This window comes from Glycine soja, chromosome 11 (genome assembly GCF_004193775.1).
Source record: "Glycine soja cultivar W05 chromosome 11, ASM419377v2, whole genome shotgun sequence".
Classification (NCBI taxonomy): Eukaryota; Viridiplantae; Streptophyta; class Magnoliopsida; order Fabales; family Fabaceae; genus Glycine; species Glycine soja.
Window position 1 is genome coordinate 32,942,484 of NC_041012.1, and position 24,676 is coordinate 32,967,159.

Here is a 24,676-nt window from a genome sequence, read left to right on the forward strand (position 1 = left end):
TCATAAAATAGACACGAATTTTTTAAATTAAAAAAAAAGATAAATAAAATTTCGAACAAATAAAAACAAAAACTTATAAGCTAACTTATTTTTATAAAATACTTAAAATAGTTTATGAAAAACTAACTTACCAAATCTCGTGTACCAAATAAATTTAATATTATAGACAAACTAACCTTATAATTGCATCAAAGTATCTTATAAACTACTAAAATACGTTGTCAAACGCACATCATTTGTTTCCTTCTTAACATCACCTTTTTTTATAAAAAAAACCCCTAAAAATTTTCTTATCAGTCATCAATCGTAATAACTTTTGTATAAAAACTTCCGTACCAAAAATTTGCGATCTGCCATAATCCAAACCCAAATACAGAAAGATGTTTTGCTATTATAACTTCAAAGTAATTGAAGTAATACTCGTTACTCGAGACAAATCCGCCAATAAAACATAACCAACAAGTATTGCGTGGTCAGTAACTTTTAAAAAAGCTTAAATAAGAATTCAATGCAAAACACATTTTTATATTGTCATCTGTTTAAATTACTTGAAAATAATTATTTTAAAACTTAACAAAATTATCATACATGATTAATTATAAATTATAATTAAATAACTGTTAAAAAAGTATTAGTGTATAACCTTTTTTTCTCTTTTAAATAAAAATCTCTAATTTGTAAAAAGTTCAAATAGGTAGCTACCAACAAAATAGAAATTTCATACAGAGCAAATGAGGAATATTACTCAATCCTGCACAAATTTTATGTAGAGCAACAAATTGTAGCATTTAAGAAACAGCAGAACGGTGCATGGTAGGTGATGGTTTCAATGGCAATATAGTAAAATACTACTCATACATTTTGAGTTAAAAGTTCGACCCCTTAACTGGGAACTAATGGCATTGTAGAATACAAAGACAGCTCAAGCATAAACAGCCTTCTCTAGTTTCCTATCTAGAGTACATTAGTTCATGCAAAAGTTTGATCAAATATTATGCTAAAATAGCATTAACACTAACTCTAGCTTGCAGTGCTCCAAGTTCAAATTGGCACAGAAGCATGTCCTAAGGGTTTTTTTTAATCATAAATGTATACTTTTCTTCAATGCTGATAGTAATAATAAGGAGGGCTGAAAGGGGGAACAGATCATACACAACATATTCCAACTTAAGTAATAAAACATGTAGAGAAATTCTCTTGACCATGGTGGTCTGAAGGAATACATGTTTCAGTTTTCTCAGTACTCAAGTGAGCCGATTGATGGTGGTCCAGAAACAATGTCCTGAGACTCAGCACCAGTGCCGTTTAGCCTTTGTCCTGAACCTAGAGCAAGGGATTCTACCGCTTGATCCCCCATTTTCTGAATGTCTTCAGGTGAAAGTATTTTGATATACCAAACATTATTGACAAATGATCTACAAGTCGTAAAACACATAACAATGAAGAAAATGTCAACAAACATAAACCAAGTGAAATAAATTATCATAGCATGTTTCTTTAATTAAAAATTAAAAATTAAAAAATCAAGGATGGAATATTTCAATGAAACAAGTACTTACTCCCACGGATCATCTCCAAGGAGAAGAACATCGTTCTCCCTGTCGACGAACACAAGCTGCCAGCCTGATCTAAGAGGGTCTTCTAACTTCCCCTCAATTCCAAACATCTGAGCCAACTCCTCGCGCAGTTCATGATAGCTGCTGAACCGGGATATGTCAAGTGAGCGTCCAACTGACCCTGATTTGTAAACCTGTGAAATGATAAAATTAACAACTAGTTTAAATAAATAAAGGCTGAAAAGGCTGCAGAGTACTTGAAATTCATACCTTGACAAAGGTTTGAGTCTGGTTTTCTGGGTCAGTATGCCCTGCACTTTGCAACAACTCCGATGAATCTTGCATGCAACCATATAGAGAACCCTGGAAACCAGACTCCGCTAATGGCATTGTTGATGAATTAGTGTCAGCGGACGAGGTGGTGTAACCAGGGACGGTGGTGGGGAGGAGAAGGCCAGATGAATCGATATTGACACCAAAAAGAGTAGAATTTTGGGCATCTGAGTTACAATGTGGTAGCACCATTACAGAATCTTTTCCGGAATATTGTGGATGTGACACAGTGCTTCCATAGGCATTGACCTGCACAGGTGCATATTTTTGAGTCCATTGCTGTTGGGGTAACTGTTCGGTCAGCAAGGACTGACCACTCCTGGATAAATTCAAGAGACTGCCACTTCCTTCGGGACAAAGTGAACTAAGCATGTTTTGCCCAGGGGAAACTGAAGCAGGGAACTTCATGCTCGAATCCAAGAAATCCGGTTTTGAATATGATGATGAAGGAATGCCAGAGTGTTGTCTCTGATGGAGCTGATCACCCGGAATTGAGAGCGAGTCTTGATAAGTATGTTGCTGCTGTTGTGCCTGGACTTCTTGATTGTTATGTGGTTTCTGAAGGAGGTGCTGAGATAGGTTCTCTGTCAGTACATGTGTTTGTGGCTGCAGCATGTTAGAAGACACGGATTGTTGAATTGGTTGCTGCTGCTGAAGTTGCAAAGGAGAATTACTGTTTCCAGATTGTTGAAGATAGTGGTAAGGCTGCTGAAAATTCATCAATTGTTGCTTCATGAGATATCCACTACCTAAGTTCTGTAAACCAGCTGCCAACATGGCTTGGTACTGTTGATTCTGATCATTTCCTAGTAAAGTTGGATCCAGTCTCTGCTGCATCCAGGGCAACATACCGCCAGCTCCTTGAAAATTTAGGGAATTGAGACCTTGGTCTACAGGTCCACCTCTCAGCCACATTAACCCGTTAGTAGCTTCATCTCTCCCATCTGTAACAAGATTATTAGTAAAGAAGGCTTGGAAAAATAACTGTCATTTGCTTGGAAAAAGAAGGCTTGGAAGACACTACAACCCCAAAATGTGGATGAAGTGATTAACAAAAGAAAATATAATCCCCGGGTTGTGTACATGAAGAGTGGAAGAAATATGAAAGCTAAAAAACTAATTTGCCTAACTTGATTTCCATTTATAATTAATTGTTAGAAAACACAATTTGAGCATTTCTTAACATATATACAACATTTTATCCCAAGAAAATAAATCGCATTATGTTTGGACAGAAGCAAGAGACTATTGAAAATGTAAAATTTTCCCTTTAGTGGGTGGAGGAAGGGAGGAATGTAAATATAAACTTAAAATTTCAATATTTATAAAAAAAAAATTCACTTCAACCCTATGAAGCATAGAGAAAAAGAACTTGAATAAGCATATTTAAGGCTGTCACAGTATGTTTAAGCATTTAATAATCCATAAAGTTTTGAATAGAAAATATCCAAAAAAGGATAGGATAAGTCTTGGATATGTAACAGAATATAACACCATGCAGATAAGCATACTAGACATATTAGATAAGCACATGGAGCCAAAATGCCAATATTTAGGATACTTGCTTCTTACATCACTGGGAATAATTTCATTTTTTAACTAAATCTTGAACAATACTAGTTGCATAATGTAAAACACCAATTCATGGCCCCATCCAAATAAAAACAAGAAAATCCTTTTATTATTAATAAAAAATATGTTGTACCTTACTAACAGTCTAGTCAGTAATTAGAACAAAATCTACAAATAAAAAAGTCGGCATTGAGGGGAAAAAAATACCATGCAAAGATGAGGTGCCAGGATGCCATGGACGCTTCAGTCTGAGGGGAAATAATGACGGATACATCGGGAATGTTGTTAATGGCTCAATTTCCCACAGAGACACTCGTGGTTGTCTCTCTCCAGCTGTTGATTCATCCCAACCAACCTATCCACAACAGAATAAAGATCAAGTAATAGCAAATTTCTTAAAATATGTAATGAAATCAAAGCCTGAAACTTTTAAAATGCTATTGACATGGATCAGTCTTTCTCTTTCAGGACAATCACAGAGGACTGTAGTGTTATGACTAAAATTACTTTATTTATATAGTAGTAGTAGTAGTAATAATAGGAATCAGAACAAAAAATCAGTCGAACAAGATAAAACATGTTAAGAGGAAATGAGAAACAACTTAGATTTGCATTTATAGTTACCTGTGTATCAGAAAAGCAACAAGAAACTAAAATGGGTTTAAAAAAAAATTAAGTTGTTCATAGCTTTCAAATGGGTGTGTGGGGTGTGGGGTATAGTTACCTATTAAATCTGTGCAAAAGCCCTTGATTGATAGTATAGTTTTTTTTCTTTTCATTTTAATGGGGGTGTGGGGTAGGAGGAACCACAAATATTAAATTGAATATTCTAAATTTGATAAGCTCTGCTCCATCAAAGGGTTATTTCAGGTAATAGCTGGCAAAAGGGCAAATAAGAATATAGAAAAGATGGAGGCAATATTACAGACACTGCAATAAATCCTATGGTTTGATGAGAAAAAAGAAATACCAAATAAATCATATGAAACAGGATTATATATTATGATTTAAGCTGGTCAGATATCTAAAATAACTACATCCTTATGCAGTCTATATAAAAAGGTGTATAATTGTGAAGTGGTATGCACTGTTGTATAGTCTTTTGAATACATTGCAATGCATTCTTCCTTACCTTGACAGAGCGCCAATGAGAATTCGGCCACCTAACAGAATCCAAATCACTTATGCCAGTTATTGTACCCATATACCTTCAAAAATAAAAGATGACACATGGATAAGTAAAGGAAAAAATTGGATGGCGTAGCATTACCAGAGAATAATATTTTTCCACTAGGTTTCCACTGCATTCAGATTATAAACCCTAAGTTTTTAAGCCCATGTACCAAAATAAAAATAATAATAATAAATAAACTTATAGGCAAAACAGTACAGTTCCAGACTCCCAAATTTAGTAGTTGGCATCTAATTTCTTCAGATTGCAGCAGCTAAAGTTTTTTCTCTTACATTCCAACTTAGAACTAGCCAACCATGCAATTGACCTATATGATATTTCCCACTACTATGTCATTTGCTACAGCATACATGGCTTTTATAACCAGGCCAGGCTCAAATTACTCAGTAGCTCACCAAGAAACTTGCACGCATAGATACTATATACATGCACGCAACATTTTATTGCAGGCAAAGAAAAGCTATTACTATCTTGATTTATTTAAAAGGCACATATTTTAAATTAAGTATGTCTATCTCTGAAAAATACAATTAACTGATCTAAGGGTCGCAAGAAATATCTCTAGATTTTAAACAGTAAAAGTACCATAGTTGCTTAAGGAAAAAAAATAACTAATGTGTACAAGTACCTGCGGACACTTGACTCTTCAGTCTCAAAAAGCATCCTGAAACGCATACCAACAGAAATACGTGTATGGTACACAGCTTTGATATATTTTGAAAGTGGTATGACGAACTCAGATGGACTAGCCCTGCCAATGATCTAACTGTTAAAAGAAGCATTATAATTTCTTATAAAGAAGTATCAAAAGTGGAAGTGTGTAGACAACATTCGCAACCTTGGATTATAAAATACGGTAAAACAGCTATTGGTTGCTGCAGCATGGGCAGCGGCTGCAAGAAGTCCAATATGCATGCTATCACTGGATAGAACAGATGACGGCATTACAGTTTGCGGTCGATTGGCACGACGTATTCCCAAAAGAAGTTGATTCTTCTCATTCCTAAAAGTAAAAATACATAGGAAAAACATAAAAAATAATTTATCTAAAGCATTCAGGGGGCAAGAAAAGGTTGCTTAAAGAGGCAAAAATACCATATGAAAAGCACAGAATCTCCAGCCACAAGTCTCTTGGCACTAACAAATATACTCCAGCCTGTAGTAAGAAGGTGTCGTTTTGGCTGTCCTGAAATAATATGAATGCAACAAGCACATCAGCAAGTGCAGAAAATTTTATTGAGCTAAAAGTTTGTGATCATGTACAAGTAGTACAATTAATAATGACACTAGTACACATCTCCGATTTAACAATTGTGAACTTAAAGTTTAATGCTTCTGTTGCAGTAGACTGAATGACTCTGAAACCAAAATATATACAGGCAAAATCATGACATTAATTTAAAACAAGGAAACGGAAATAATTTTTCTCTTGCACGGTACAACTACCAATAACCAAATATTTAAGAGGATTGGGATATGTTCATAATAGTTGTATTGATACAGTTGATGGATTTGCATGCACATCAGTGAAACTTGTGAAAACTACAGAAGAAAAAATCTAGCAAGTAGTAAACAAAACATATCAGACACAAAGTACAAACAGGAGGCTTCCCAGATCTTATTCATTTAAGACAGATTACAGTAATCTGCACTTCCCTGTACTCTTTCAAGGTTTTTATATAGGTCCCCCCCCCCCAGTTTAAAAACTATAGAGTCATCAAAGTTTCAAACATTTTTAATTGAGTCCTTGTAGGGACCTAACAATAGTCTAGATTTATGGACCACAATGGAAACATTTTTAAAACTACAGGACCTATTTTGTAGTTTTTAACCTACAAGAACTCATTTAAAAATTACCGAAAAAGTATAGGGACGTTTCAGATTTTTTTAAAAAATCATTAAGATATACTAGACAGTGCTAACTACTAAAGTACCATGCCTCAAAATCTTTAGCAAAAGTCCCTAATCCACACAATAAACTAACAAGATCATGAGACTTGAATCAATAAGGAACTAGAATACTACCTCGAAAAATATGTCGAAATTTCCATTCAACATCATGGAGATCCCTAGCAATTAGTTCCTGTGCCGGCGGTTGCTGCGAGAAATCCTGTATAGCATGCAGAAATAAGATAATGCATCATACCCAACCAGAGCCGAACAAAAGGCAAAGTATGAAACCTACCAGTGGAGGGAAAACTTTCTCAGCTGCACGACGAGGAACAGAGAATCCCCCATGTGTGCTGGTGTCGCTGGCCGTTAACGTCTTGCAAAAATAATTTGATGGCTGCTTACTAGGAATGCCCAATTCCATAGGAAGAAATGTATCCTTCTGCTCTTGCTACATCCAAAGTGATAAAAAAGAAATATCAATTACAGAATCATAAAGAGAGGTTCACAAGTTCACAACACATACATTGAGCTAATCAAAGAACAACAGGATACCGGAGTCAATGGCTGCAATGTCATTTGAGCATATACTTCATCCGTTTCAACATCTGCCTGGAAATTAATGCATACTCCATTTCAATGAATTTACTCTAAAAGTAGGCAATCATACCTCAACCATCATACATAACTAAAAGGAAAAACATAGTATACCCACATGCATTGTAACATTGTGAAGTTGGCAAATCAACTGGGGTGGCAAGCTAGGATAATTGGGAATATGTCCATCAATTTCTCTATTAGTTGTTGCAGCAACCTGGAATCAAACATTCAACAACATATCCATCTCAATTTCCATTTACAGATAATCTATTGAATTGGCTTCAACCTCAAGTTTGCAAGAAACGATTCAGTATCATCTGTATTATGCAAATTGACACAATCAAGAGTAGAGTAAGTAGTTAAAAATAAATAAATAAACCTGCTCACTATGACCCTGAGGGAAGTAAACCACACGAGTCCCTGCAGTTGGTAGGGACACCAGGGGCCCCGCACATGCATGCCATAGCTCAGAATTCAGACACTTCTTCTCCCCTCCTAACCATCATTGCTCAAACATCAATCAAAATTATCAAAAAGAGAAAAGGAAAATTAAAATACTCACAAGCATGTTCAAGCAACACAAAAGGGGGTATGAAAGGGACACCTTAAATTTATATACAAGTATGACAAGAAGCCAAACTAAGAGCACAGAATATTAGCTCAATTTAACAAAAAAAAATAGTAATAATTTTAATAAAAAAAAGGTAAAAGAGAGAATTGGAATAGAATGAATGGATGGATACCTTCATGTCCCTGCTGCCCCAACCCTGATGTTGAAAGCTTCATATCATCAAGCTTTACCTTCTTTTGTTTTTCTCCCTTTACACAAAGACACACTACACTAGTATTTATATCAACCAATCACTTAAACACATGAAACCCTAGCTTAAAGCAGCCACTACCCTCAATTTGCTTCAATCCATTGCACAAGCATTCCCCCAACATCCTCCCTCCACCACGATGATGCCAATGCATTCACTCCATAGTCTACACACATAAAACACAACCACCTTAACAATATCAAACAACACCCAAATCCAAAAACCACAACATCATCCCAACAAATTCCCACCTTAGAAAAACCCCAGAAACAAAAACAACCCTCCACACTTCCAACAACAACCAAAGTTTTGTTTTTTTTTTACTTTTTTTTTTTGGCTCCTTGTTTTTTTGGCAATTTTCAAAGTAGAAAGCAAACCCAATTGAAGTTAACCTGCACTAGCAACGGTGGCACGTTCCCCGAGATCGCCATTAAAGCTGAGAACTGAAGTGTTGTTGGTGTTGAAAACTAAAGGCTCTCTTTTGTGGCCTATCACTTTCGATTGAGACCCAAGTCAGGATATTTTGGCTTTGAACCAATGTAGTGAGAGAAAGAGTGTGTGAGGGTGTGAGTGTGAGTGTGATGAGAGAGGAGAGAGAAAGTGACGAGAGAGAAAAATAAAAGAAGGGTCTTTGCCATATATAAGGGAGTCCCGACCAAGCTGGACATGCTGCAGTAGAGAGAGAAAGCGTAGGAGAGAGAAAATCCATGTTAGAGGGTTATGGGCTGATGAAGCAATCTTAGCCGTTGGATTCTCCGTACCTGAAAATCTCTACCGTTGATTGGGAGTGATGTGACAGCAGGCATGTGCCACCATCCTTCACCGGTCGCTGTCAGGAGTACGGAGTATAGAGAGAAAAAAATATTAGTACCATAAAAATAATAATTATTATTATTATTATTAAATATTTTTTTCAAAAAAATATCTGAGAGAAGAGAAGGGTAAGCGCGTGCTAAGCAAATGGATGTGAAGGGTAATAACTAATAAGTAGAAGAAAAAGTTAAAAGGAAAGAGATTATCATCATTGAAAAGCAGTGTATACCTTAACCACTTTTCTCCCATTTGCTTCAACGCATGGAGAATGGAGCAGATACATGAACATGATTTATCTTACTTTTTTTTTTTCCAATAGTGTGTATTTTGTTCTTATTATGTTAATATTTTTATTGTTTTAATTTAGTTTATTTGAACATAGTTGTTGTTTTAAGAAACTTTAGAAAGAAAAAAAAAAAGCAAACGATTATTTGTAGGAAAATAGCTTTTGTAAACATGTCTTAAGTCAAGTGTGCTATAATAAGAGAGTTAAAATTTGGGTAGAGTGAAATCTGAAATATTTCTTTTGAATGAAGTTGTAACTTGCAGCTGAATCGTTGTATTAATTGTTTATTGGTAATTTTTTTAATTATGTGTATTTTTCATTATGAACAATTATGTTTGAGTTAATTAAGATTATTATGTGTGATAAAAAAATTTCTTTAAATATTTAATCCAATTAAAAACTCAAGATTTAAATTTAAGATCTTTAATTAAGCTGAAATAATTTCAAATCAATTGATCCAGATGCTCTTGGTTGTTTTTTTCTTCAATGGAAATCAAAGACAAATATTAAAAGGTTTACAATAATTCACATCGTATTCAATCAATTGAGTTAGACCCCCTCAATGTTTGTGGTTGTTTATTAGTATAAAAATATATTGAATTGTTAATTAAGATTATTATGTGTGACAAAAAAAATTAAAAATATTTAATGTAATTACAAACTCAAAACTTAAACTTAATATCTTTGATTAAACTAAAATAATTTCACAGCAATTGATCCACATGCTCGTGATTGTTTTTTTCATCCATGGGAATCAAAGACAAATATCAAGAGGTTTACAATAATTCACACATCATACTCAATCAATTGAGTTAGATCCCTTCAATGCTTGTAGTTGTTTATTAGTATAAAAGTACATTAAATTACAATAAAAAATATTTGTAATAAATTAAATTCATAAAAATAAAATAAGTAATATTATTTTTTTCACACATTTATCCTTTTTCAAAAATAATCTTACTCAAAGGAATGACTCATCTCTAAAAAGAAAGTGAGAAATAATAAAAACACCATAACATACCTTTGTTCCATGAATATACATTTTACTTCTGATTTCCTTACCAGAGATGAGAGACATGTTGCACATAGGATAAAACAATAAAGGGGAGAGTAAAACTCCTTGGCACAAACCTCTCTATGGAGTAATAAGCCCTATTACTTCATTATTAACCAATATTCAATGATTAAAATAATTGACACAAAGCATCATCCATTTGATCCACTTCTAATCAAACTCCCATTTACTCATCATAGTTGTAACACCTTGACGAATAACACCGGAAAAAGAGAAATCTAAAGACTATGCACGTATAAGACTATATAGTTGAGGATGACTTAAAAAAATTGATTGGTATTACCTATATCAACAAGATACATTTATTTTTCAGTAGCCTATCACTTATTAACTACATAGTTAAGCGTGTTTAGCTTGAAGTAATTATGGGATGAGTGACCTTCTAGGAAATTATTTGGGAAACATGTGAGTAAGAACAAAATACATTGAAAAGTTTCATGCTAATTTGTGGGGATAATTATTGCTCCTAGAAGCAAACATGGCTGATTGTTGAAGTCTCAAAAATGACTACCTATAAAAGGTTCTAACTGATGCAGGATTTGAAAAATTGACTGAAGTGTCAATATGTTATCCAAAATAGAATGTCCTTTAACAAACACCGATTGTTCTTCAAAAATACATTTGAAGATAACCTTTGTGAAATTTGTTTGTCAAAGTTGTGAAGAGAAATTTATAAACAACATTACACAGGATAATAGATAGTAAATCATTCATAAAGTTGGGATTTTTCCATTTGGGAATAACTATTATATTTGTCCACTAACATTTGGTGGAAGCACACCTTCCTTAAGCCAATACAAGCACACTTGATAAAATTCCACACCACGTATATCCCAAAAATGCTGGAAGAATGTTGGATTAGCCTATCAAGCCTTGACAACTTATCTAAATGCATACTAAAAGATTTTGCTTGAATTCAACCATCCTAAATAAGACAATCAAACTGAAGTTATTAGTGTCTAATAACTTTGTTTGGAATGAATCATAATCCTTTCAAAGTCAGGTGTTTGGCTCTCGAGCAATTTTGTGAAATAATGTCTAGCAATAGATTTAATGCCCATCTAGTTTTCAACCCAAAATTCATCTTTATTCATTAATCTACCAATTTTGTTCCTCTGCTTCCTATTAAAAACTTTTCACATGGAAGACACTTTAGCTATTTGTCTACAGAGAGCTTCCTCTTGCACCAACAAATTGGTAAGTCTATCTTTAAGCTGATTAAATTTCTTCACTATCTCCTTGTCTTGACGATCTCTATAAGCATCCAATTCTTTCTTGTAGTTGTTTATATCGTTCTTAAAATGCGATTTTAGTTTGCAGCTCGAAGAGTTCAGATCATGGGGGCAATTGCCAAGCTTATCAATCAAATTGCCTATAGTACACTTTCCCAACTATTAACCACCACTATAAAGGTAATATAAATTTTGAAGTACATAAATCGATATTAACTTATGAAAAAAAATTATTTATTTATTTTCTTATAATTATATATGTATTAAAAAACTTATAAAAATACCAAACAACTAAATTGCAACATGTACAAAAATTTTACTTTTAAGGCGCGCACCAAATCTTACCACGACGTTGTGATTCTATTCATTATGCTAGTTTCTAATAGTAAAACTAAAACCTTAGAAAACCTCAGGCAATTAAATTTTTATGAATAATATCACACATGTTCCAATTAAATTAAATAAAGTAAGATTATATTTGGTAAGTTATTTGAGCTAGTTTTTAATTTTTTTTATTAGTTGAAAAATTTATTTCACTATTTAATAAATAATTTTTTTAAGTAATTTTTAATATTTTTTGAAATGTTAAATAGTATTTTTTAAAATGATAGTTTCAAGTTTTTTATATTTTATTCTATTTTAATTCTTAAAATATTTATATAATTTTCTTGTTATCTCTTTTAAATATATCATTATGTTATTTTACATTTTTCTATTACTTCAACATTTAATTTTGTTAAACACTTATGATTTAATAAATTAGTTTAAAAACTTTTAACTACTAACTTTCAACTTCTAATTATATTTTCATTTGATTTTGTCAAATAGCCTAAGTTTCATTGTCGCAAAAAAGCCCATTATTTTGTTTTTGATACACATCCATGTATAAGAAAACAAACTACCCTTGCATTAATAGGTGATGTGTTATATGTAGTAACCAAGTAGCTGAATCCCTTTGGTTTCAGCCAATTGTTTCTTGTGTATATAGGTTGGGGTATCCTTTGTATCCTTCTTTAATATATATATATATATATTTTTTTTTTTTCTGATTAAAAAAAAAAGAAACAATCATTTTGGAATGCATGATTTCAGGGAACAAATCACTTCACGCAAGGATATAAAAGTATTACCATATTTTATTTTATTTTAAATAAATGAAAAGTAAGGAGATAGTTTTTTTTAATTTTTTTTTCTCATGGGACTGGGACAAATTTTTTTTACAACGTTTCAACTAACTTATTGCGACAAAATATTTTTCTGTATATTTTTATGAAAAAATAAAACAAAAATTCCTCGAAAGCAAATTGTATGGCCAAAACATTCAACGTAAAAACTAAAGATTATAAATGATGAATATATAGTGCGAAGGGAATAAAAGGATATACTATATTCGTATCATTCTGTCTTGCAACCTTAAAAAGATCATTTATCTTGAAATTTTGACAATGATGGTATTAGGAGTTTAATAGTAATAATAATTATACTATATTCGTAGACTGTAGAACATTATTGATTGCAAAGTCTTAAACTAATATTGGAAAATTTGTTGAACATGATTACACTATCTTATCTTATGAATATATACGCCACAAGTTCACAAGCATGACAAATGTACTATAAAACAATTCATAAAAAAAATGTAATATAAAAACTTTCAAAGAAAAATTAACGTGTATATAATTTATTTATGATGAATGCGAACTATATTTTCTCTGGCAATTTTTCTCTAACACTTTATGATTAATTGAATAATTATTAAAAATCATTAATTTTGATTAGTCTCATCTCTAAAGTACGAGAAAAATCATTAAATAATAAATAAAACTCACTTAAATTTGTGATTTTTAATAAAATTTAGTGAATAACAAAGAGAGTATTTAAAAAAAATGTCAAAAGAGAATATAGTTTGACTAGCATTTCTCTTTATTTATTTTTATGATGAGAAACGTTGCTAATTGAGTAATGATATACAAATATTTTATTATTTTAATACTTTTCATTTTTTTTATTTTTCTTTTTATCATATCATAAATCCTATCATATATATATATTTTAATTTTTTTTTCACTCTAGCTATTAAATAACATAATGGGTTCATATATAACATTTTTCTTGTTAATTATAGTTTTTTTTCTTACCGAAGAAAACAAAGAGGGTATGTGGTGGAAAGAAGTCAAATGCAGGATTGGCGTTCACATGCATCTTTGTCTTGTGGGTCACTCACGCCAAACCCTTCCAGCTGTCATTTAAGCCAAGGAAGCATATTAGTGCAATGTTTGATACAATTTTTTTTTAACAAAAATAATATAAAACATCATTAAATTTGTTGAAAGTCCCTTCTAAGTGTGCACGTAAACAGTAAATTTCGATTGTGATTTCAATTTTTAGCACCCCTCCAAGTGTGAGAATTGTAAGACCAAGCATGGCTAGGAAGAAAGTTGTCGTGACTGTGTGAGACATGATTAAGTTGATTTTGTTGGCTTAGAAATTAGTGTGATTACTATTTGGTTTTGATGTTGTTTCTGTGACATTAACAAGAATAATTTAGTTTTGTACTTTTATAATCTCCCCCGTTTGTTTCTATCAATCTTTTCACATTGTTAAAGCTTGGTATTGTTGATAGGAGACATTACTAGTTTTTTCTTACTAATAAGGAAGCATTCAGATTAATTCACATCTTCCAAATAAGTGACGGTGTTTGTGTAGTGGGGTTTTGGATTAATCATAGATAATAAGAGTTAAAGGCATGTTTAATGAAACTTCTAATACACTTTTTACTGTTCCATATTTTAAGAAGGGCAACAGAGAAAATCAAAAGGAAAGGCAATGATTACGTAACGTCAACAGATGACCTTCAATTCCTTACTTCTCATAACTCGGGCAAAAAAATTAGAGGAAAAAGAAAAGGAAGTGAGGTGGAAGATTGTAGAAAGCCTGAAGCTATGATTAATAATTTTCTTCTTCGTTTTATTTTATCTTCAACACGCATAAAAAGGTAAAAATGATAGTGTAACTAAACAGGGAATTGAATGATGCCCAACTTCCTATATATATTTGGGAATTGGGATAAAGATGAGACCTAATTTTATTGTAATTTTGTTTAATGTTTAACATACTACATATGATTAACATAGTATTCCCCTAAAAAAATGATTAACTTAGTACAATAAATAAATTTATTTTATACGTCAAGCAAGTTTGGTTCCATAATCGAAATCATGAGATACTTGTAGCAGTTGGACTCAAGTGGGCTTAAGCTAGTTCTTTAACTCTAAAAATATGAAAAATGGGTCAAAGATTTAAAGAAAAAAAAAATGCAAATTAAATCACTTAGGGTATTGTTTACACACATATTATATAGAGATCTAATTCAGTTCAACAAGATATCTGAATATTATAAAATTGTTAATATTTTATTCAATTCTTATGAATAAGAAAATATTATATATATATATATATATTTAAATAATAATTCTGTTAATTTTGTGATGGGAATATCATTCTTAATGTCGTTAGAACTTAGAAGGCTGGTTTACATTTTGATAACCTAACCACCAATTTGATTTTTTCTTACCAAACTGCACTCCACTATGTTTGAAAGGGAGAGGCTAAACATCAAGACTTAATTAATACCAAACATTTCAAAGAAAAGATAATAAAAAAACATGTATAAATTGTCTAAAGTATGTGTCTAATATAAACTATTAATAAAAACTTATAGTAAACTATTTTTTTTATTAAAAATATTGAATATAAATAATTAGATAAAATATGAAAATTTGATTAACAAATTTTGAATGAAAGTGGATTAAAATAATTTAGCAAATCCCGTTCCCCGAAATTTTATGAGAAAAATATTAATTTAAAAAATTAAAATAGGACAATTTATTAAAAATTTTGCTATAAATTTTTTTAAAATAAATTAATTCTAATAAAAATAATTGAAATATTAAAATGATATTTTTTTTCATTAGTTAAATAACGCTCCCGAACTATTCAATAGAATAGAAGAATCATTTTTTCTTATTCTATTCCACGTTTTCATATAAAATCTACAATAATTTTTTTTATAACAATAATATTGGTATGAAGTTGTACAAACAAAAACAAGACAAATATTGGTAGGGAATCTTGAGCACACCCAGATGATAAAAATTAATTTAAATATTAATCTTAATTAATTCAATAATTTAAATATAATTATTTTTATTAATATCAATGTGAATTTTGTCAAGATAATTATAAAGCAAATTTGGCGTCCATACTATTTGGCTTCATCTTTGATTGAGATAAGGTAAGGTTCTTTACCTGCTTCCACTTTCTACTTTTTCATCACTTTCATTTTCGTTCTCTCTTTTGCTATCTAATTTTCTGTTCAAGATTCCTAACTTCCCTTCTTTAAAGGAACGAACTTTGCATTCAATTTGTTATGGGTCGATTCAATTTCTGTTCGTTGTTACTACGTTGTTTTCATCATAAAAATCGTGCTCAATCATATTAAAGCTGTCTTTTTTTAATTTTTTTTCAAATTTAGGAATAAAACAATTCATGTGAAGTAGTAATTAATATGTTTGATGTCGTCAGGAGTTAGTTACAAGTACAATGGAGTTAAGATCATTGATTTTGCAACCAAACTTGACACACTTGTTTCCAACATTCACATGCTGTGTCAAACTCAAACCTTCTTTCCAGCATTTACAGAATAATAATAATAAGGAATTATCACTGAAAATCCGTAGTAGAAGGGTAGGGGTTTTGGCTGCCATAACTTCCTTGATTTTGGGTGGAAATGGAATTTTTAGGACTCAAAGTGCAAATGCATTTGAGTTTAAATTTGTGGCCCCTGATATGACAGTTGAAGAGGCATTGAGTGGAGTGAGGGGTCATGCACAAGATTTGTTACATGTTAGAGATTTGTTAGAGTTAGAGTCATGGAGAGCAGCACAAAAGACATTGAGACAGAGCTCAGCAATTCTGAAGAAGGATATTTATATCATAATCCAAAGCAAGCCTGGAATTGAGAGGGCACAATTAAGGAAGCTCTATTCTACTCTCTTCAACAATGTAACTAGAGTAAGTGCTGCAACATACCCCCTCCTCATGCATTAGGAAAGTGGAAGGTGCATTTTCAATTTCGTAGCCATAAATGGCTATGGCTCACACATGTGTATCCTTAAATCATACTATGTACTGTGCTTTGACTTTAATGAACAGTGGCTTTTACAAACTTATCTTGACCTGACATTCATACATAGATGGACAAGATTGATTTTGTTCAATTTTAATCATGGGCATCTAGGCTAAATAATGTTTATGAAACTTTGGTTTTTAATTGTGTTGAATGACGTTGTATGATCCATGTAGTTGACCTCACCTAGTGAGTTAATGCTTTGTTGTTGTTGTTGTTGTTGTTTAATCATGTACATCTATGTATGATTATATAGTTAAGATTAAAATGAAGGTAATTTTTTTATTATGAAAAGCAAGTACAATGTATAAACAATCATATGAAAAAAGGGAAATGAGGGTGAGAGAGGGATTAGCCCGAATGAAGTTTTTCAATTTTTACATTCAAATTGATAATTTTACATTTTTACTTGGATACTTACAGAGAGATGATCCACCATCAATAGCCAGGCGCTTATTGATCAGGAAAACTGTTTCGTGCATGATCTTTTATCAATTGTATGAATATGAATAGAATAATGGCAGATGCTTGGAATCTATTTGTTGAACTGATGCTTGATATTCAAGTTGAATTTCTGGTTTTGTATTGAAACTTTGACAGAACTATGTCATTAAATATTCATTGCTGTTGTTATGTAAATGATTATCAATTGACAATTATTCATGTATGGTGAAAAATACGCAGCTAGATTATGCAGCAAGGGATAAAGATGGACCCCAAGTCTGGCAGTGTTACAAGAACATTGTTGTGGCTGTCAACGACATTCTATCCAGAATATAATGATCCCTTGTCTTTTGATAATGGGAGATTGAACTGTTCTTGATAAGTTTATGCGAACAGCTGACTAACTTGCTTGTTGCAAGAAGTGGAGTTGTGAAGGATATGCACTCAAAAGTAGGCTGCACAAAGGAAAAACCCTGTTATATAAAATTATAGACTAAGAGTTTGATCATTAAGAGTTAGATAATATTGAAGGTTTAATCATATTTGACAGAAAAATGATGCCCAGATTCTGTGTCATCATTGATCAGGAGCTTAAAAAGAGAACGATTGTAAGCATATCAATTTTGATAAAGAGAAATCTAAGCTTAATTTTTTATCTGCTCATGCTCCGACTATGAGATTAAATCACTTCCTCTTAATTCACATGTGTATTGTTCACTAAATATTTATAATCGTTGACTTCTCACTTGTCCTTGTCAATAAGTTAGTGTGGAAGAAAAAATGAAGTAATTGACAACTGCTTAGTGGAGCTGAGTGTGGAGTTGATAGTCTTCAAATAGATTATGGAAATAATTGATTTCTGAACTTTAACGAAGAATTGGAAGTTGAGCTGGAAAAGCAAAAGATTGTCAAAAAAGAAGGAAATCTAGGATTTTCAACTTTCAATCATAAGAGGATAAAAAATAAAGGAAGAGATGACAAATAAAGGAGAATAAAGAGTGGGATGTGATACCTGGGAGAATATATATGTTGCTTTATCTCTCCTTTTTGCTCAAGTGGAATCTCTTCTATCAAAATCTTTCATTCCAGGTGACAGAATTTGAACCCAAATACTTGAGTGTCTCTTTACACAACTGATTTAAAGACAGAAAAGTGTGGAGTGAAATAGAAATAATTAATGATAATTAAAAGAATCAAACAATTACAATAGAACTTGTTGTTACATTTCTTAACTTATTTATATTTATAAATTGAAAAATTCTCTTGACTGTGGAGCCTGAAAGAACACATGTTTAATTATCTCAGTACTCAAGTGAGTCGGTGGTGGTCCAGAAACAATGTCCTGAGATTCGGCACCAGGGCCATTTAGCCTTTGTCCTGGACTTGGAGCAAGGGATTCTTTACCTCTTGTACTCCCATTTTCGGAATAACTTCAGGTGAAAGTATTTTGATATACCAAACATTATTGATGAATGATCTACAACATGTAAAACACACACTAATGTAGAAAATGTCAACAAACAAAAACCAAGTGAAATAAGATATAGTAGCATTTGTTTTATTAAAAAAAAAAATCAAGGATGGAATATTTCAATCACAAAACAAGTTCATTAAGTAAAACTCTAGAGTAATTGAAACTAGTGCTTTCTCCCACAGATAGTCTCGAAGGAGAAGAACATCATTCTCCCTGTCTACAAATACAAGTTGCCAGCCTGATCTAAGAGGATTTTCAAACTTTCCCTCAATTTCAAACATCTGCTTCAACTTACCCTGATTTGTAAACCTGTGAAAAATCCACAGAATACTTAAAAATCCTGCCTTGCCAAAGGTTTGAGTCTGGTTTTTTAGGTCAACATGACCTGCACATTGGAACAACTCTGATGAATCTTGCACACAACCATATAGAGGATCCTGGAAACCAGACTCCCCTAATGTCATTGTCGACAAATTAGTGTCAGCTGATGGGGTGGTATAACCAGGGACATTGGTTGGGAGTAGAGGGCCAGATGAATCGATATTGACACCGAAAAGTGTAGGATTTTGAACATCTGAATTACATTATTACATTTTGGTAGCGCCATTGCAGAATCTTCTTCAGAATATTGTGCATGTGACATAGTGCTGCCAGAGGCATTGACCACTTGATAAATTCAAGAAATTGTCACTTTCTTTAGGACAAAGTGAACTAAGCATGTTTTGTCTGGAGAAAACTGAAGCCGGGAACTTCATGCTCGAATCCAAGAAATCTGGTTTTGAATATGATGGTGGAGGAACACTGGAGTGTTGTCTCTGATGGAACCGACTGCTGACCACTTGGAATTAAAAGCGTAACTTGACGAGTATGTGGTGGCTGTTATGCTTGGACTTCTTGAATGTTATGTGGTTTCTGAAGGAGGTGCTGAGACAGGTTCTCTGTCATTACATAGGCTTGTGGCTGCAGCATATTAGAAGACACCGATTGTTTAATTGCCTTCTGCTGCTGAAGTTAAAAGGAGAATTGTTGTTTCCTGATTGTTGAAGATAGTGGAAAGGCTATTGAAAATTCATCATTTGTTGCTTCATGAGATATCCACTACCTAGGTTCTGCAAAACAGCTGCCAACATAGCTTGTTACTTGTGATTCTGAAATTCTGATAATTTTCTAGTAAAGTTGGATCCAGATTCCAGTCACTGCTGCATCCAGGGCAACATACCAGCTCCTACAAAACGTAGAGAATTGAGCCAATTAGTTGCTTCATCTCTAAAGAAAGGAGATGCTCTAAATAACATCATTTGGTTGGAAAGGGAAGGGATGAATGACACTATAACAGCTAAGTGCGGATTAACAAAAGAAAATCTAATTCCTATAATGTACATGAAGAATGGGAGATCAAATAGGTGGCTAAGAAACAAAATACTTTTGTATAAAGCATTGATGAAAATTACACAACCCTGCACTACAAACTTTGTTTTAACTTGTAGTTAGAGGATTTATCAATATACGTTGGATGTATGTCTATAAAAAGGGACAGTAGAAAGGAATTTTCTTTGTTTGTGGTCTTGTGTATGTCTAGTATAAAGAATGAAAGATTTTGGTGAAGGAAATTTTTTTGGTTGAACTTCTGAAATTTGGTTTTTAATAAAGCACAATGGCGAATTTTGACAGTGTATCCCAACTCTTGTTAGTGAGACAAGGTTTGATTATTATCATTTGATCTTTGTGATTTATAGGATTGTAACCAGTTGATGGTTAAAAATGATTCAAATTTGAAGGATCATATAGAATGAATAGGCAGAACTAAGAATCATTTAGTTACTGTGGAGTAAGTGCTAGTGCCTATCCATTACTGAAAGATTATTTTAATGTGAATGGGCTTCTTGGGATGATTTTTCTCTATATGAAACTTAGCATCATTGACAGCTAGTTATGAATTTCTACTATTGACTTTAGGACTTTGGAATATGAAGTGAAGATTTGGGTCAAGTTTCAAGACTGCTGATAGATGTGTTTAAAGATTTCGTTTCATCTTTTAAAGTTGTGAAATTGATAATTGTGTTCCAAAGTTATTAATGGCGTGTGCTAGCAATCTTTCACACCTTAATTTGTGCCATTTTGCGGCTGTTGCAGATTGGTAATAGTTAAAAAGAATACCAAATCCCAAGAAATGTCTCTTGAAAGAATATCCCCCCTCCCGGACAATAAAAAAAGAGTTTCGATTTTTTACACCCGTAAATTATATATATTTAGTCAAATATTTTTTTTTCCTTCTCAAATCATATCATCTATTATATTTATACTTTTTTTTTCTATCTGAAGGTGTCAAGTAAGTCTATGCATCTTCTTTTCCACAAAAAAGACATGCAAATAAATGAAAAAAAAAACAAAGAATACTGAGTACAAAAAACAACATGCATATAAATGAAATAAAAAGAGTACTAAGTACTAAAACGTGATTATTGAATTAAAAATAATCACAACATAATTGGAAGGGCAAATTAAGAAGATCATTCATAAATCTTGGGGATGAACTTCACCAGTTTTCATCAGAAGAATAATAATCTTCATATTCATGTATTTTCAGTCATAATATCAGTATAATTTCAAGTGGTCATTGTCCAAATAATATACTCGAATAGTACGAAGCAAAAAAGAAAAAAAAATCGAATAGTCCATTGAGTGCATGGATCCCCTGCTGGCATACTGCCTCTACAGCAGGAATATTAACCGTAAGATTTATATCTAATGGTGATAAGGAGCTGTGAATATAAAATTAATATTTTCCAATTGATTACATAAAAGGTTTTATGGTTGCTTCAGGGGCTGCACCGCTGCAGAGAAACGAAACCCCAAAACAGTTTCATACCGGAAAAGTTTCACTTTGTTTTTAAAAGAAAAAATTAAAGAAATTAATTTATTATATATAATATATTTTTTTAAAGTAATCTGGAATCCAAGATTGTTATTAGTCTTGACTCTGGAGGAGAAGAGTGTCATGCACGGGAGTAAAACTTCCTGCACCTTTAAAATTTTGTTCCTGCATGAGAAATGATGGTATATCAAAATACTCTCTTGCTCTCTCTTTTCAATATATTCTCTCTTATTACGTGAATTTAATTAAACATGTGGTTTCAATTTCTTATTTGATAGGTCTAATTCCCAATTTAATTATTGAGAATCATATGGATTTTAATTAATAAAAGACATCAATATGATACAAAAATGTGGCTGATAAGTCACTCTAGTACGTAGCTTATATAAATTATTTTGACCAGTTTACAAACTAGTTCAATTAACCTTCAATCGGTTAATTTATAATTTTTTAAGTTCTCAACTCCTAGCTTATAATAACTTATAAACTTAAGTTGATTTATAAGCTTTTAGCTACTGAATTATAAGTTAGTTTAATTAAACATACCGGTGAAAAAAAAAGTGTTAATATAGCTTTTGAGAAAACATTGTGATTGTGGTGTAAATTAAGCATTTTTATTATTATATTATTATTATTATTCTGCCACATATGTGGATTGTAGTATAAGGGTAAATGATGCAAATTGTGGAATGGAGTTGCAGGCTAAGACCCAGGAGCTGGTGACTGCTGATGTTTTAGAGGTGAGTGAATGGGAAGATGATGACCCAACCATTTTTGTGATGACAATAGCTGCAAGGTTGCAAGGGGAATTCCAAGTCACAAACGGTTAGGGACCCACAAAAGCTCCCCAAGTTATGATGGTAACATCACCAATTCACAATCATGAATCGGCCACTCTTTATAAGTGCAGGCCAAAATCTGATTAATTAGCTGACACTTGTGTATATTGTGTATAAGAATATTAATTAGAGTACCTCCTGTACTCTTAAAATTTATTATTTCGCTTATTAAAAAAAAAATGAAGACTCTTGATTCTTAGAAAAGAGAGTTTTTTAACACTTTTATTTCTCTCTTATATCCCTTTCCAATATATATATCATATCAAATGCCTATATCTACATGCCCTAACTCCCGTCTCCTGCATACATCTTTTCTATTTCAAGGCTTGTTAGTTTTTATTATAATGTTAAATGATTTGCTTCTAAACCAAGTCTATTTATGAGTATATATAATTGAAGTCCATTTTTAAAGAATTAAATTATTTTTCATTAATAAATAAGTCACGGTATATAATATATTGATATATTTACTATTTGACATTTTTTAAAACATTTTTTTTTTACTAATAGATGATCAAGTTTCATGCTGGCTCCTGGAGTAGAGAACAAGCTCGAATTATCTAATAAAATCTGCATGAAACTTTACTTGTCAATACAAGAAATATTTTCAAAATATAGTAAAGTAATCTTAATAAATAAATTAGATTATGTGTGGTACCAAACTCCAAACTTGTTGCCATCAAAATAATATAGGCAGTAGGGTTGCCATAAAAAATGTTGTCGTATGTCAATTTCATCATTATTTTCCCGGTTCACATGGATGGTCCAAACTCCAAACTAAGACTTGCAGAATTAATTAGCAAGTATGGGTTTGATTTTCTTGAAGTGCATTGCCAATTTTTTGCTTTTATCTATTTAATTTTTTCAAGATTATGATAATGTCATCAAACCTTATTAAATATCTAAACTCACTAAGGTTCAGCCTAATAGTAGAGGATTTGAATAGTTTTCCCAACTACTTAATTCAAATTAACTTTGTTATTGTCTCTGTACACAGATAAGCCTAAAATATATATTAAAATAGATAAAAACGTGTGTGGCAGTAGAAGTATTTTAATGTCTCCATTTTTTTGTTGAAAGAATATTAGAATAGGTAAAAACGCAGAGGCTCACCTGCAAGAAGTATCCATTAGAAGCTTTGATTCGAATTCGACTTGAATTGTCACCTTCCTTAACTATATGAAATGTCTCAGAATAAGTGCAAATATTGGAAACAGCAACAACGTTAATCCCATCTAACCCAACAAACTGTTTGTTAAACACCCTCAATCTAAAACTATCCTCGTTTATCCTCCACAACTATACACAATATAATAACAGGTAATTAACATTACGATAACAAAAAAAATAACATGCAAGTTGCAATCACTTTCTAACGCAATTCAGTTGTAAATTGTAATTAATTAATGAATAGATAATAGAATTCATAAGATATAAAGCTATAGCTCACCCTAAATGTTTCCCAACCCGAAGCAACTGTGCAATTTGCAACTAGGATTGTTCCTCCTCCAAGACTCAGCACAAAGATACTTCCCAATGTGCCTACGGACGCTTTTGCCTACACACATAAATTAGTGTAGGTAAAAGTCAAAAAATACTTATGCCTATAATTGTTGGTCATAAGTAAAATTCAAAAATTTGTACTTACTATTATTTGGTGTAGGTAAAATTCAAAATAATTTCTATTTAAAAATGCTTAGTGTTAGTAAAATTTCAAAAAATTATATCTATGATTATTTAGTGTTGGTAAAATCCTATTAAACTTGTACCTACAGTCCATTGATATAGATAAAATTTAAAAAGTTTCTACCTACAAATAATAGTGTAAGTAAAATACAAAAAAAAAATATATATATTAAAATAATTATTTTAAGAAAGTTAATCAGAAACTCAATAACATACAATATTTTCATTATTTTTCATATTAAAATAATTATTTTAACATATTAAAATAATTATTAATATACTGAAGAAAGACTAATAGAACCACACTTCATTTATGTATGTTCTTTAACATAATCCATTTAAGGAAAAAATTTATAATAAACATTTTCTTTTGTGTTTTCCTAAATTTATAATAAACCACACTTCCCTTTCTTTCACAAACGCAGTTAGTTTAATTCGTCACTCTCTGTTCGAATCTCAGAAGAAACCCTAGCTCTAGCTTCGATGGCGGTGGCGAGCGGCGTCGCTCCTCTCGGCTCGTCGGTGATCTTGTTGGTGAACCGGCTCCAGGACATCTTCAGCTGTGTAGGGAGCCACTTTGCCATCGACCTCCTGTTGGATCAAGTGGCCTCAGAATAATTAAGAAGGTGAGGTTGAATTAATTATGAATGAGTCTTGACTAATTAAAAAACTTATCCTTCTTAATGTTACTAGATTCAATTTGGCTTTACTACTAAGTTATGAGAAAGTAAGGAATCGAAACAATAACTTAGACAAAAGTAAAGCGTAAAGAAAAAGTGCATAGCGGAAATTAAAGAATG

General features: G+C 32.0%; 2 protein-coding genes and 1 pseudogene across 4 annotated transcripts; 1 reads left to right on the top strand and 2 right to left on the bottom strand.

The window, feature by feature from the left end:
* Nucleotides 1-811: 811 nt before the first annotated feature.
* Nucleotides 812-8,587, bottom strand: LOC114376291 (auxin response factor 8-like). Of its 2 annotated transcripts, XM_028334348.1 has the most exons (15): nt 8,357-8,587; nt 7,887-8,130; nt 7,523-7,638; nt 7,259-7,357; nt 7,099-7,155; nt 6,839-6,994; nt 6,679-6,763; nt 5,749-5,839; nt 5,492-5,656; nt 5,282-5,404; nt 4,594-4,669; nt 3,669-3,816; nt 1,827-2,833; nt 1,560-1,750; nt 812-1,415 (listed from the first exon to the last, which is right to left on the bottom strand). In XM_028334348.1, the coding sequence occupies exons 2-15, from the start codon at nt 7,927-7,929 to the stop codon at nt 1,238-1,240; spliced, it is 2,535 nt and encodes an 844-aa protein (XP_028190149.1). In that variant the 5' UTR covers nt 7,930-8,130; nt 8,357-8,587; the 3' UTR covers nt 812-1,237. The 2 variants fall into 2 exon arrangements, with proteins under 2 accessions (XP_028190149.1, XP_028190148.1); XM_028334347.1 differs by having other exon boundaries at nt 7,887-8,587.
* Nucleotides 8,588-15,640: 7,053 nt separating this feature from the next.
* Nucleotides 15,641-17,665, top strand: LOC114374266 (psbQ-like protein 3, chloroplastic). 2 transcript variants are annotated; one of them, XM_028331891.1, is made up of 2 exons: nt 15,641-16,443; nt 16,982-17,183. In XM_028331891.1, exons 1-2 carry the CDS (start codon nt 15,973-15,975, stop codon nt 17,069-17,071), a joined length of 561 nt encoding a protein of 186 aa, XP_028187692.1. In that variant the 5' UTR covers nt 15,641-15,972; the 3' UTR covers nt 17,072-17,183. The 2 variants fall into 2 exon arrangements, with proteins under 2 accessions (XP_028187692.1, XP_028187691.1); XM_028331890.1 differs by lacking the exon at nt 16,982-17,183 and adding an exon at nt 17,243-17,665 and having other exon boundaries at nt 15,646-16,443.
* Nucleotides 17,666-18,534: 869 nt separating this feature from the next.
* On the bottom strand, nt 18,535-24,460 carry LOC114373202 (annotated as a pseudogene).
* Nucleotides 24,461-24,676: the final 216 nt, after the last annotated feature.